The sequence below is a fragment of the Chrysemys picta genome, chromosome 7, assembly GCF_011386835.1.
Source record: "Chrysemys picta bellii isolate R12L10 chromosome 7, ASM1138683v2, whole genome shotgun sequence".
In the NCBI taxonomy this organism is placed as follows: Eukaryota; Metazoa; Chordata; order Testudines; family Emydidae; genus Chrysemys; species Chrysemys picta.
The window spans coordinates 17,676,396-17,692,518 of NC_088797.1; the positions used below are offsets into that span (position 1 = coordinate 17,676,396).

General features: G+C 40.2%; 1 protein-coding gene across 8 annotated transcripts in view; it reads right to left on the minus strand.

The window, feature by feature from the left end:
* Positions 1 to 16,123, minus strand: part of RAD18 (RAD18 E3 ubiquitin protein ligase) — a 122,795-nt gene that overhangs the window by 59,021 nt on the left and 47,651 nt on the right. For all 8 annotated transcript variants that reach the window (XM_042849887.2, XM_005288495.5, XM_024105008.3 and 5 more), the window contains exon 10: positions 3,330 to 3,464. In XM_042849887.2, the coding sequence (XP_042705821.2) occupies positions 3,330 to 3,464 (135 nt within the window). The remainder of the gene's footprint in view (positions 1 to 3,329; positions 3,465 to 16,123) is intronic.

Here is a 16,123-nt window from a genome sequence, read left to right on the forward strand (position 1 = left end):
TCCAGAGGGACAAAGATGTCCGTTATTCCCTAGAAAATATTATAAAGAAACTAAATTGTTTTTATACCTTGTCTACACTCATTTTCCAATGTAGTTATGCCCATATTAAAACCATGCTTAGAAACAATGCTCAAACCCTGCTAAGCATTAGTCCCTACTATGGTAATTTGCAATAACAAGTGTCCTGCAAATACCGGAAATGTAAACCATGATCATTTAGAAGAAAAACATTTCAAGAACGACTGTCAACCATGACTTTGCCTAGCACTGCAGAACTGATCTTGACAAAATGCCAAATACTTTTGTAGCTACAGTGTGGATAAACGCTTCAAGGCATTTCGTTTTAGGCACAGTTTCCCTCGCCTTCAAATAAAATATCAAGAGGATTCATCTTGCCAGTTGCAAATGCACTGTAAAATTCAGTGAGTTAGATGGTCAATTAGCATAAATCAGCATAGCTCTATTGAAATTAATGGATTAGAAATGGGAAAGATCTATTAGGTCTGTATATCCCCCAAAAGACGAAGTATCCAAAATTAAAACTCTTTTTATACACGGCCTTAGTCAAAAACCAAATCAAACAATATTTAAAGAATACAAAAATATTATGAAGATTAGAAATTTAAGACACAAAGGCGGTCAAGAGCAAGTGAGATAGTCTTTATCATCTTTCCTCAGATTCAGTCATCATCAAAAACAGAACCTGCCCACTGACAGATATTGCAACCACATGCAGAATCTTTGGGGAACACTGTACTAACTTTATAAATACTATATATATATATATATATATATACACATACATACACACACACACACATATATCTATCTATATATAGATATAGATATCATTGTAGGCTAGGGATTGTATTCTGCTCCATGGAAAGGGCACGTTAACCACAGCTCCTCCAGTGACTATAAACTTTGGGGAGAAAGGGGCAATTACTGCAGTCCCTAGAACTGTAAACAGCTTCAGAGAAGTACCATCCCCTAGAGTGGTTTTCATACATTGGTTCAGGTTAAGTTCAAGAGACACAAGAGACAAAGAAAGAACGTGGGGTATAAAAAATGTCAGCTAGAATTGATAAAGATAGCTTGATTTTGATTCAATAAATGGACAGGACCTTTTGTCTGGAGGGGACCACACTAAACCCTGCGGAAGGGCTGGAAGAACTGAATCCTGCTATGGTCTACGTAGAACTGACGGGGGACTTCTGGTATGTTTTAGACCTTTTGTTGTTTTATATGATTTCTTTGTATGGTTCTGTGCTTAAATAAATGTACTCTGACTTGAAAGAGCTGTTTGGTTACTCATAATCAGCGGCGTACACTGGTCACAGCCCTTGGAGAGAAAGCAATGTGCAGGAACTGGACTCCTAGCCAGAGTTGCTGGGATAAACACAGCAGCGTGGGGCACGGGTCACTTGCTGGAGGATTCTCTGCACCTTGAAGTCTTTAAACCACAAGTTGAGGACTTCAATAGCTCAGACATAGGTCAGGGGTTTATTACAGGAGGGGACAGGTGAGATTCTGTGGCCTACGTTGTGCAGGAGGTCAGACTAGAAGAGCATAATGGTCCCTTCTGACCTTGAAGTCAGAGTCTATAAATTACAGGGAAGCTGTAGCCTAAAACCCCTGGCCATGAGGGAGAGGGACACAGATCCCTGCCCAGAGAAAGGTGATAGCTACAAGCCTGAGACCTGAGAGGACATTCCTTGAACAGACCATGGATGGGGTCAGATGTGTAATTATCCTGAAATGGTGACAATCACTAAAAAGTAGAAGTCAATGGGAGATACTAAATGAAAAGCCAACAAAGTACATACCAATACATATCCAATTCTGTGAAGAACTAGAAAAAAATGTACAACACACATGAATGTTTCTATTCTCATTAGTGAATCTTTCACATTGGAGTTCACTAGTGCACTGTTCTTTTCTCTCTCACCAATTAAAATGTGCAGGTTGACACAGAGAAAATTACCTTTAATTGAAGACTTTGAGAAACACTTTTTTTGTGGGTTTAATTTTTTTATTAAGAGTTGCCAGACAGACAAGATTTGTGGATGAAAGAACAGTCAGATGCAGCTAAGATCTGGCAGAAAAAAACATTCACTGAAAATTCAAAAACTACGGAAGGTTCTGAGCATATGAAGTGTAATGAATATTTTGCATGTGTCTTTTGTGATCACTTGCACCAAGCGAAATCGAAGAACACCAAATGATGCAAACTAGCTGGGATAGTATACGAGGCAATGATGCAAGTTCAATACAGCAGAATCCTCTGTATTGTGGGCTGAAGATTTAATACACCTCTGTAGCTGAAAATGTGATGAGTATTTTTTTTTTTTAAAGGATCTGAGCAAGCTTTTGGGAAAACTATGTATGACTTATTTTAGTTTAGCTTGTCAATAAAGCTAACAATTGAAAAACACAAACAGAAAGGCTGCATGAAAGATATATACAATCCCTATACATCATGATGAGACCTAGGTTTATAACAGAGCATAGCTAGAAATTAATATTTCAGAGTCTGGGATCCCTTCATCTAATAAGATTTCAGAGGGAGAGACAAAATATAAAAAAGATATCATTTGTGGAACAAGTTGAAAAAGAAACTTTGCCCCCAAGATTTCTAAAATTGTAATGGTTCAAATGAAGATGATTATTTACTGCATCAAGGTCTGTATGAAACGATAACCATAAAGTTCAGTTGTTAAAATGGTATTTCCATTTATTTTTATTCATGAAAGCTTTGTCAGAGGAGATAGGTCACGAGCCATTGACAGGCCAAAGCACCAATGCTGTTACCGTGAGAAAAGCAGGGATTTAAATGGCTGATAAAGTAAACTGCCAAGTTCTCTGAGGTAACAGCCAACAACATGTATCCAACTTTGGTCAGTGGAATTTAGTTGAAATTCTGTAAGCTTCACATTTTTAAATTCCACAAGGCTTAGACTTAGCAGTACCCTCCTAGATCATCCCCAAAGCATGACCAAACGTATACCCACATTGCCACAACAAGCAATATCATAAAACAAATGAGACTGAACAATCTTATAGTGAGAGAACTAACAGCACCCATAGGTATTTCTTTGTCACTGCAGGTAGTAAAGACAATATCTATGCTGGATGTTATTCCTAGAGACTGGACTACTCACATGCCTAACCTTAAGCATGTAAATATTTACCTTGTTAAATCATGACCTACATGACCACAGGGTAGTTGACGCTCTTTAACTGGTGGCTTTGAGGTATGCGTACATGCATCATTTCTTAGGGAAACCCAAGAATTATTTTTATTTTCAGATGTATTAAACATTACTCACCTGTGTCCATAGTCTGTTCTTCAGCAGTGGGTGCTTCTCTCTCTTGTAAGCTCTCGATTTTCCTTTTACCAGTTTTCTTCCATCGGTTATTTACCTGATCCACTAAAAGCTGAAATTCACCTTTATGTTTATTCCCTGAAACACAAAATTACACTCCTCTATGAAAAACAAATTGCTCAGAGAACAGGCAGCACCATAAGTGTGCCAGGGGAGAGTGAAAAGGACATGAACAAAAACACAAATGCATAATAATGAAAACATATCTCCATTTTAAAAAAATCACTAACTGACTCGCTGTTGCAACATTTTAAGTGTTCTATTTAAGGGCTCAATTATGAAAAGTGCTCACTGAAGTCAGTGGGAGTTTTGCCATTAATTTCAGAGGAACTAGGATTTCAGTATCTCTCTAGTTAATTTGGGGTTTTTTTTAAATCAACTTGGTTAAAACCTCTGGAACCACATATCTTTCTGTATTCAAAAATAATTTCCACAGTTATTCTGGTTACTTTAGACAGTTATTTTACATCATCAACTACTAGGTATAGAATTATGTGAAAGATTTTTTTTAAAAGGTCAAAAATCTAAATAAGAGACTCAGGATTTTTCCCCCACTTTAAGAAAATGGAAAGGTTTGTTTTTTAAAACATTTATAAAAATGTTGTCCATAAAACAGCGTCACACATACAAGGTAGAACAAGAGAACATGCAAAAAGAAATGTTACTAGTCCATTTGCATTTTGCTAAAATTCATTTTAAACTTTTTTTTTAAAAAGCAAGATGTGCTATAGAACAAAAATCATTCAAAAGCCAGGTTAAGTGTGCAAGCACATTGGAATTAAATAGTGTTTGTTTTTCCCTAATACCATCGTCTGCCAATTTAAAAAAAAAAATCTGCTAAATAATTTAGTTATTCTTGCCATAATATTAGATAATGCTGTTGAAGAATTCTAGTTTCCTTGGGATTAGCTGGAGTACTGGTTGCTCATTAGGGTCCAGATGGCTCAGTGAATTGATCGGTAAGAGGATAGCAAGCTTTTCACCTCTGTCACTTGTCCTTATTCACAGTGGGACAATAGTTAATGAAAATAATCACAACCGATCTGTTCAGAGGCCTATGCAGAAGGTGCTAGAGATTTCAGTCCATTACACGGTGGAAAGCTATCTACATTGCCATGGCTGGCACTATCTGACAGAGAGAAAAGAATGGTTATGGAGACTGGACTGCCTCTCTTACTCCTAGTGATGGTCCCCTCTACTTCCAGAGGAAAGAGGTAGATCACTGTGTAGGAAAAAAATCGCACTGCTGCTGCTCTGCCCTGTTCCGTGCATAGAGGATTCAGTCCTCAGGACAATCAATATAACTCAGACACTCTTATATTATATATTAAAGGGAGCCTTTCAAAACTTAACAGAGAGAGATGCCAGACAACTCTCAGTGAACCACTGCTGATCCAGACCACAATTTGGAAATCTGTTTTTCTTGTAAGAAAAGAAATCAAAAACAAATGTTAAGGCATTTTGTGCCATTAGGAAAGGCTAAAAACACCTAAAGGGAAACTTAAGGCCACACATCACTGATGTTCTCTCTTCGCTGCAGATGTCCACAGAGCTTGCAGAACTGCCTTTTCTGCACACACACAATCACGGCTTCCAGGTAACCAAAATAATGAGAAAGCTCCACTAATCTTCTTAGAATTTTGTATTTGCTAATTTCACTTCTCATCTCACCTCCCCCAATCTAACACAGGTGAGGACTGCCACTATAAATTACAGTTACACCAAAATTACATCAATATTTCTGTAAAATAAAGCACTAGCTTTGAATAGCCAACTACTACCTTTTTCTGAATGAAAATGTGAATTCAGAAAGACGGTCATAAGTGGCTTTGCAAAGAAAATGCCAAATGTCACAAAGAGCAGACGCCTAGCTTTTAAAAAATTGCACCAACACTAACATTATTACGGTTGCAAAATCAAGTATTCAAAAGTTATGAAATGCCAGAATGCCTATGCAGCCTTCATTAATTAATTCAGCTCCCCTGAAAACATAGCCTTCATGTTATATAAAAGGAAGCATTGATTGCTTAGGGAAGCATTGTTCTAGGCTGGCTATCCTCAACTTTTTCAATACCAAGACACCCTACCCATCACTGTCTTATCTGGGTGCCACTGTTGTCAACCTCCCAGCATTCCATTTCAGTTTCTAGACTCAACAGAAACAAAGATTTAATAAAGAAAGTTCAGACTTTGCATAATTTTCCTTACCTTCCCTATATTAATGTCTCTGGAAAGGGACAGTGAACAGATATCTGCATATTGTTTTAGGCAAAAGCATGGTCAACAGTTCTATAAAGCGATGTTAAAAATGCTATGCATAGAATAGTAATCTCCATTCTGCACTAATGTAACTTCCAGTTGTAATTCAAAATCCATGCACTCTGTTTTTTGAGCAACTTTGCCAAATGGATTTTATAGGCAATAGATCTTTTGTCAAATAGCATCACAATTTAATAAATATTACTACAGAGAGTTAAATTTTACGACTACATCTGTTATTTCATGTTTGGGGGAAAAAAGTCTCTGTTCCAAGATGATGACAATTTTTTCAATAAAGGAAATTTTAATACACATCTGTGTTTTATTTATTTATGATACCTCAGTGATTCAGAACATTCCTAATCACAGTTCAATGCTGCCCTTTAGTTATGTACTCATTGCATTTTTGATGATTTAGTATGTTTATGATCAGCTTCCGGTAGTCAGTCAAAGTAATGCTTATTATTTGGATACTCAAAATTCTCTTACTAAAAGGCTGGCAAAATGAGAAGTTTGCTCAGACAGAAGATTATGTAGATTACACACTACCTATAGGGTGAGAACATACCATTTATTTTTCTTTAAATGACATTTACAAAAGATTAGTTATTTGACTGTAATTACAGTAGTAAGGAAAGCCATGAAAATGTATTAATACCTGTAGTTAGTTTTAGATTAATTGCAATCTAAAGGCAGAGTTAGGCTACAAATTTCTTTCTATTGAAAAATCCCAAAATCTAGAGTTGTCTTGAAAAATAGATTACTCTTTTTTGGCTTTTCAGAATAATTAGTATTTTGGACTATCTAACCTGGTGGAAGAAGCAGCCATTTGTTTTCCATTGTTTTGTTTTGAATTAAATAAGCCCTGATCCCAATATATTTCTGAAATTTTCATACAACATAGAATCATAGAATACCAGGGTTGGAAGGGACCTCAGGAGGTCATCTAGTCCAACCCCCTGCTCAAAGCAGGTCCAATCCCCAGACAGATATTTGCCCCCGATCTCTAAATGGCCCCTTCAAGGATTGAACTCACAACCCTGGGTTTAGCAGGCCAATGCTCAAACCACTGAGCTATCCCTCCCCCCAATGAAGATCTGTTTTTACTGACACACCAAAAAAAAAAAAAAAAAAAAAAAAAAAAAAAAATCAACATTCTCCAGGACTCCACATAAATATACCCAAAGAGCCCATCCACAGAGATTTCAGACAGCCAAATCACCTAGAAAATAAAACATGAACAGATGTACGAGTTAAATGACTCGATGACTATCCCAAAACCAAAGAAACTGAAATATTTTTCCAATGCTTCATTTACCAGAGGGGATTCTGAGAAACAATAATGTTTCTCGTCTGTCACTATTTATTATAACAGCAGACTGTTGGTAACACAGGTGTATGATATGTAAGCAAACCATTACTCAGAAGAGTAGTATATAGGGGTACTGTACAGACATACATTATACAGCTACTGAATAGTGGTGCCTGGAAACAATTCCTCCTATATCCAGATTAATATTTATGCTTTATGGTAGACTACAACAGTGTTTTATGCTGCTTCTTTGTAAAAGCCATTCACATGCTGCCCTGAATGCACTTATTGTGCAGAGGACTGAGGAGGCAGATCCTATCCTAACCACGCAGCAGAAAAACTAATTTGAACGCTCAGAAGAAATAAATGGAGTCTAAGGGTCAGCTCCTCAGCTGGAGTAAATCAGCATAGCTCCATTGGCTTACCTCTGGACCTACTTCCACTGCAAAACGTACTGAGCTAACAAGCAATTTGGACTTGTCCACTCAACAAAGTCCATGTTAGTAGACTGGGAATCTAATATACCTTTCATATTCAGTCCTATAACGTCAGTGCTTAGGAAAGCTAATTTCTGGTATTGAAACCAAAATGCTGTGAATCCTGCAATTGTGAAATCAAACTTTTGACCCAGTTGACACAGAAGTACCCTTCCAAGCCCTGATTTCTTCCCCCTGGAAATTCAGCCTCCATCTCTCGGTTTACTCTAAAACAGCTTGCGTGCACACTGTGAAAAAGAAGAATAGCAGCACTTCCCTCCATCACCCCACACCCCACCTTCACCTACCCCTTCCCCCACCCTGTAAGATATTGGAAGAGGCCCCCGTTGGTGTTTTTGGCCCCAGCTCCCTTCTACTCCTTCTCCACTCCTCTGTCTCACTGCCAAATGCCCAGTCTCCCTTCCCATTCCCACTCACTTCTCTCCCTCTTCATACTCTTTCTCCTCCTCCTCAAGAACTTAGTCCCACTCACATTCTCTTTCCCTTCCGGTCACCCTTTCCTCTCCTATTCACTCATCAGTTAGTCTTTCAGCCCTCAAACGGGAAATAGAGCTCCCTAGCTCTTCACAGAGTGTAGGAGGAGTACACTCCCCTGACCTCCAAAGTTCCAGATTTTTCTGGCATGCAAATACTGGATCAGGTAGAAAAAGGGAAGTTAGAAGATGCATAGAAAATGAATTAACAAAACAGATTTTTATGAAATAATCAAAATCAATAACAACAAAAAGTCTCATCTGAATATCCCTCTATGAATATCCCTCTGCTAAAGAATTATCAGCACACTGTGATCTGTTCACAAAAACCAGAGGTGCCTTGGCAAAGATCTTAGGTTCAATAAACAAATAAAACCTTTGGAAGTTTGATTTTTTTTCCCATCTAGGAGACAAATATTCTTGGAAGTGCCTCCTATGATCCATACAACAAGCTCCTTCCACCTCACTTCTTCTGCCAACCCTTTCAACATTACTCTTCCTACCAAGGATGCCTCCCATCTTCTTCCATCAGAACTTGTCCTATGCATCAGATCGGAGATATTCACACACCACAGTGGTGAATGGAGTTGACTAATTTAGACAGAAATTAAACTCCTCAATGCAAGGATGCTGTCTATTAAGTGTTCTGTAAAGCGCCATGCACATTTAAATAATAATAATTTATTTAACTATGAATTCAAGTTCTGTGATATTGATTTGACCTAGCTTATCCTAACTGCTTTCTTACTCACTGCAGGTGAAAAAAGATTTTAAAATGGTGCATTCCCTTATCTTGTACATTTGACACCCTTCCTTTTGCTGCAGATGGCAGAAAATAAATACACCATGAACAATTCTTTTCAATCAAAAAGTTAGCATATAAAATGCCTGAATTAAACCAATACATATTGGTTAAGATATTTTTCTGGCTCTTTGCATTTTTTTCCACCTCTGTCAGTATTCTTTTAGTTTGTGGTGCAGCTACATAGCATTTAAATCACACAAGTGATGTCCTGGAAAACAAGCCACATCTAGCATACAATATAAACCACTGGTGTGCAGTCTCTGAAATTACACTAGGCACATGTTTTTAAGAATTGTGGATATTTTGATAATACAACTGCAAATGCAATTACAAACGTTTAAAAAAACCCACAACATCAATCACTAAACCTCTCTGACTCACAAGGCAAACAAAAAGATTCACAACAAAAAGCTACAGTAGAAAATGAACTTTTTTGTACAAATGAAAGAAAATCTACAGAAAAAAACAGAAGCCTGATCCTGCGAAGAACTGAGCACCCTCCCAGCTCCAAATTCAATAAAAAAAGGCCCTATCCTTTGGTCATTGACTTCAAGGGGAACAGCAGCAGGTACATGTGTTATTACAGAAAGGAAAGAATAATTACTTACCCTCCAGTAATTCTTCAAGATATTGGAGTGACTATGGATTCTGCTGTAGGTGCACATTCATCTCATGCGCATGAGTCGAGATTCTTTTGAATAGTAGTGTCTGGTGAGGCCACAGCTTGCCCTATGTCTCCTCCTGCTCTTGTGCTAGGACAAAGGGCAGAGCAAGCGCAACTCTCCTTCAGTTCTCTCGCGACTTGAAGTTCATGTTAGCTGAGGACTCCTAAAGTGGGAACGGAAGATGAGCCACGGAACTCACGCTCACAACATCTTGAAGAACCACTGTGACTGTTTTCTCTTCTTTGAGAATGGGTCAGTGTTGATTCTACTGTGACTAGCAAGCAGTATCCTCTTCAAGATGATGGGAAAGAGGAGTATCAGCTGCATCAGTCAATTAGAGAGGACTGCCACTCTTCCAATTCTGGCATTGGACCTACCAGTCAAGTCCAGGGCATAACGTTTGACAAATATGAGCAGATTTCTCCATGTAGCAGCTTTGTAAACTTCAGATATCAGCACGTTACAGAGACAGGCCAAGGATGTTACTTGGGCTGTGGTTGAGTGAGACTTGATAGTCAGTGGGGTCCACACATCTGGCAGCTGAAAGCACAGTGAGGTACACTGAATTATCCATTCGACAGTCTGAAGAAATAGCCTGGCATTTGGATTGATCAGCTGTAGTCACAAATAAATGCGGTGACAGTCTGAAAGATTTAGTTCTGTCAATGTAACATTGGAGAGCTCTGGAAACATCCAGGGTATGTTGCTTCTTCTCCCCATTCATGGAATGCAGTTTTGGTAAGACCTCAGGATAAGGCAATAGATTGGTTTATGTGGAACTGAAAAAGCACCTTAAGAATATCTTTCACATCACCTTGTCTTTATGGCACACAGTATATGGCCATTCCATTATGAATGGCTTAAGCTCATTTACTCTTATGGCCACAGTGATGGCCACAAGAAAGACTATTCCAAGGGTAAAATGGTGAATGGAGCTCTCCAAGGAGGTGCTCAAAGGAAGGCTTCATAAAAACTTAAGCAGGATGATGTTGAGATCCCATGCCAGAGTGGATTTGGCAACCAGTGGATAGGTACGCATTAGGCCCTTATGACACTTGGATATCGTTGGATGAAAGAAGACTGACAACAACTGTGTCAGAGGATGATATACCAATATTCCCACTAGACAGAGCATGAGTGAACTGAGAGTACAGAGTGCTTCAACTACAAATCCAGAATCTTCGGTATTAGGGACTGCACTAGGTGTAGGCCAAATTGGAGCTTCCATCTAAAGGAAGAAGCTTTTCTTGTGAATAGCTTCCTGCCTTATATTACAAAGGAACAAAGAGCAGTCTCTTCCCATAGTACTCAGCCAGCCAGCATCCAGATTAGCAACTATAGCATCATTGGGTCTGGATGGAACACTTGACCATGATCTTGCAAGGTGTCAACAGTTCAATAGCCTGATCCAGGGGGTTTCAAGAATATTCTGAGCAGGTCCATCAGCCGGAACGTCTTGGCCGATAGGGAGATATAAGGATGCACTTGGCCTGGTCTCTGAGTTTGGCAATCACCTTAGATATCAGTAGGATTGGTGTGAAAGCATAAAAATTTCCCTGATTCTAGTGCAGAAGGAAGGTTTATGGCCCCTCTGAAACAGAGGTTGGGACATTTGGTGCTGCCCCCAGAAACGATCAGGTTATCACCAGATTTCCCCCCATTGGTGGAATATCAACTGGACAGACTTCAGTAGTGACTACTTCTAGTTGGCGGCAGTTTCTCTACTTAGGAAATCTGCCAAGTTGTTGCTCGACCCCAGAGGATGCAGGGATATCGGGGCTATACTGTGTAGGCAGTAGCAATTCCATAGCTCAATCACCTCTTCACTGGGCAGGGAAAGGAGGCCTGGCCCCATTCTTGTTTATGTAGCACATCTCTAGTGTGTGATCTGACAGCATCAGTCAGAGCCCTAAGACTGGGAGGAACACCATACACACCAGTATAATGGATATCAGTTCCAGGGCATTTATATGTAATCTCCTGTCTTCTAGGGACCATGTCCCCCTACCAAGCCTGTTCCAGACACATCCATAACCAAAGCTCTAGAAGGGGACAGGGTTTTGAGTGGTACTCCTTTCTGGACACTGTTGAGGTGTAGCCAACAGGTCAGTGCCTTTAGGACAAAAGCCAGAATTATTACTCCCTTGCTCAGCCTATGCCTGGTGAGAGAGTAGATGGACCTGAGCCAAAGTTGTAGAGGCCTCAAGTGAAGTCTGTCAAGTGCTGTTACAGATGTACCCACTAATACGTGGCCTAATAATGTAAGCAGGTCCATAACATCATAATAGGACATGCTACCACCCTGTTTATTAATGACCTTAGTGAGATAAACCTGTCCTGAGGTAAGTACACTCTTGCTGTTTTGAACTCTACCCTGGCTCCTATGAATTCTGTCATCGGGAATGGAAAGAGACAATTTCTCATAGTTCACCAGGTGGCCCAGTTCGGTAAACCGGGAAAGACTATTGCTACAGTTTCAGAGTTAACGGCACCTTTGACACACACACCCACTCCTGGTCTTCCTTGAGGGCACCCACTTAAGGTTTTAGGCCTCCCAGCTACCATCTCTCTTGGGGCAGAGACCCGTGTCTCTCTCCCTTCAGACTGTGGATTTAGGTTTGAGTCTCTCTGAACCTCACTGTTATTTCCACCAATTCTAACCAGGGTCCAGTTAACCTGTGGTTAACTCCTTCTCCAGGAGCTACAACAGCGTATACCAGTTACCAACCAGCCTTCATAAAGCAAGGTGCATTTCATTCTTAATGCAAAAGCTTTACAGAGAAAACAAAAATAATAATCTACATGCATACTAAAAGCTTACCAGAGGTCACCCTTAACTCCAACCCCAGTATTTCAGACCCCAGAAATGAGGTTTTTCCCCTCCTTGGTTACAAGCTCATGTCAGTTTTTAGATCAAGTACCAGACCCCAACTGGAAAGTTCAGCTGATTCTTTATATAGCTAGGACCTTTAATATCCAGTGTCCAGGAACAAGTAATCACCACTATCCACAGGGTGCAGGTTCAAAAAGCTAGGTTTTTTAATAACCGGGGTTTGGGAATTTGCATTAGCTATGCCCCAGGAAACTCACTTAACACATTGTCCCAAAAATCCATGCCTATCTGGTACTTTAAATATAGTCATTTTAACACCTTACGCTTCCAAGGTCTCATATCTGTCACAGGTATAATTTATAGGTTTCAGAGTAGCAGCCGTGTTAGTCTGTATCCGCAAAAAGAAGAACAGGAGTACTTGTGGCACCTTAGAGACTAACAAATTTATTAGAGCATAAGCTTTCGTGGACTACAGCCCACTTCTTCGGATGCATATAGAATGGAACATATATTGAGGAGATATATATACACACATACAGAGAGCATAAACAGGTGGGAGTTGTCTTACCAACTCTGAGAGGCCAATTAATTAAGAGAAGAAAAAAAAAACTTTTGAAGTGATAATCAAGCTAGCCCAGTACAGACAGTTATCAAACTGTCATTACTTATGGCTACCCCATCCAGTTCTTCTCTTTACTCCCTACCTGCCTTCTTCACTGTCTCTTTGGGGAATCTTCTCACAAGAGCCAGTTGCAACAAAAAACAAACAAACAAACAGACAGTTATCAACATCATTACAGTTATCAAACTGTCTGTACTGGGCTAGCTTGATTATCACTTCAAAAGTTTTTTTTTTTTCTCCTCTTAATTAATTGGCCTCTCAGAGTTGATAAGACAACTCCCACCTGTTTATGCTCTCTGTATGTGTGTATATATATCTCCTCAATATATGTTCCATTCTATATGCATCCGAAGAAGTGGGCTGTAGTCCACGAAAGCTTATGCTCTAATAAATTTGTTAGTCTCTAAGGTGCCACAAGTACTCCTGTTCTTCTTTTTGAGGTATAATTTATATTTGCCAGAGTTTTGTGATAGGATTTGCCTCTGATCGATCAGTCGACTAAATACCAATAGGTGCGGATGCCTCTCCTCCTTAGGAGTGCTGCCACCATAGCAAGGCACTTTGTGAAGTCGCTTGATGAGGTAGAGAATCCAAAAAGCAGTACCATGTACTGGTAATGATTCTGTCCCACTGTAAATCTGAGGTGCTTCCTGTGGGCTGGGTGGATGGTGATGTGGAAGTACGTATCCTGCAAGTCGACAGTCACAAACCAGTCGTGAGGCTGAGGAGCTGGAATGATGAGGGAAGTGTTACCATTCTGAAGCTGAGGCAGCATATGTATGTATTCAGTCTCCCCAGGTCTAAGACAGGACAAAGACCTCTCCCCCTTTCTTCTTCAGAATGTGGAAATATCTGCGCCTGTAATCCCCCAAAACCTTTTCTATGGCTCCTAGACAGAGCAATGAGGCCACTTTTTGTTTGTTTGTTTGTTTTTTGTTGCAACTGGCTCTTGTGAGAAGATTCCCCAAAGAGACAGTGAAGAAGGCAGGTAGGGAGTAAAGAGAAGAACTGGATGGGGTAGCCATAAGTAATGATGTCTATCACCCATTTGTCAGCTGTGATCCCTGGCCAATGGAAAGGGATGAGGCAATTTCCGAAGATTGGCTATAGGAACTTGGATTCAGTGTGGCTCACAACCATCTCTTCAAACCTACTGCCTCTGGGAATCAGACTGAAGTGCAATGTTCTGGCTACTATTTGCCCTTCTTTGATGGGGTCTTTGAGTTCCTACCGGCACTCTTGTGGGAGCCTCAACAGGAAGAGGGTCACCCATTCCAATATCAGGAAGCTCCATTTTGCAAAACAGAGCTTGATAATGAGTGGTTCTAACTTGCAGGGAGGCCGAGTAGGCCTTTTTTCCACCCCAAAAGATCCAGCTTCTTGAGATCCTTATTCTTTGGGGTCCCTTTAGTTGATCTTTGTTTTGTTGTCTCCCCTGAATCACCGAAAGGACTGGAAATCCTGGTGTGGGATGTGAGAAGAACTGTTCAAAGTCCTTAGGCGGGACTTGGTAATGTTTTTGCACTTGCTTCAAAGTTAGAAGAAGTGAGGCCAGCATGTGCCAGTGATTCTTTGCAGTCTCCAACTTGCCCTTGTAACCAGCAGGGCAATCTTTGTGGGCACTGAGAAGCTCAAGATGTTGAACAGCTTGTGTATGTTCTCTTGGATTACTGACATCTCAATTTCCAAGGTGTCTGCTGTCTTGTTAGAAGCTCCTGGAATGCCCTAAAGTCTTCCAGAGGTGAGTTAGGGTTGGTGCAACTGCCTTGCTAGGAGAAAAAGATGAGTCTTTGCATGGAGCGGGCAGCTGGAACATCATCTGGGCTTGCTTTGCCCCTACTTATGGCAGGGCAAGAAGAAGTGCAGCTTGAGCCTCACGTCCCTCAATTACTGGGGTGCGAGGAGGAGTGGCAAATGGAGAATTTGCTGAGAATGTGCCGCCCTGATAGACCCAGCTATTCAAAAGATTCTGAGGTTGTGTACATGAAACACAGGCACACTTACACTGGGATCCACTCTGACACACAAAGAATCACCTTTAATTTTTTTATTTTTAAAGGTACAGATTCTCGTAGCAGCTCAAGTGGCCTTTAGCAGCAGGCATACAAACACTCATTCAGATTACTGAGCCAAAAAATATTGATTTGTCATTCTAAACACTTAACATATACCTGAAGAGGGGATTTCGTACTTCACCATTTGCCAACAGTATGGCAAACTGTACTCCATAGAAGAAAATGGGTCTTGCTTCTGGCTACTTTGAGCCTTTTAAAGAGGTTGTTGAAGGAAATACCACCTCGTCGCAAGTTTCATACTGAAGAATACAACAAAAGAAATAATACGGCATATGGAATATTTTAGCATGTTATGGAACTCGTGCCAGCAGGAAGCCAAAGAATGAACATGAATTCAGCTATGAATTTGGAACCTTTGGAGGCAAACGTACTAAATTAAAAGGATGAAAGTGTTCCATGCTATATATTAAAACCCTGAAGCCCCTCCATATTACAGACAAAAACATACCTAGTGAAAGTCTTTTAAATTCTGAAATGTCCTCTAACTTTTCAGGATTGGAGTCTAAGTCTGGAGTCTAAGTCTGGATACATTTTGAGACTTGTCCTCAGCAGCCCATGATCCTTTGTTCAAACACATGACTTAAATGGATTTTGGATCAGTCCCTTAAAGAGCTACTAGACGCTTGTCAGAATTAGGAAAGCATGCCTTTTAGAAACCATTAAGTTTAACAATCAGAATTTATGCATTTCTGTTCCCCTGAATTGTATTAGGAGACATTTTTGCATGGAAGCAGAACTATAATTAATGAATTGTTTTGACTTAAATGAAACTGCTTAAGATCTAAAACCAACAACAATGTGTATGCAGAGATATAAATAAATATAACTGAAATAAAACTGTTAAAAAGTTAAAAAGAAGAAGGTTTGCCTACAATTCAAGCCCAAATTCAGGCTTGGCATAATGGTTGCAACTATATGAACATCATCAGAATTGTATCTAATAAATGCAGAGTTGCAAAACTCTAGGGCAGGGGTCGGCAACGTTTGGCATGCGGCTCGCCAGGGTAAGCACCCTGGCGGGCCGGGCCAGTTTATTTACCTGCTGACGCAGCAGGTTCATCCGATCGTGGCCCCCACTTGCCGCAGTTCGCCGTCCCAGGCCAATGGGGGCAGCGGGAAGCCGCAGCCAGCACATCCCTCACCCGTGCTGCTTCTCGCCGCCTCCATTGGCCCGGGACGGCGAAACGCAGCGAGTG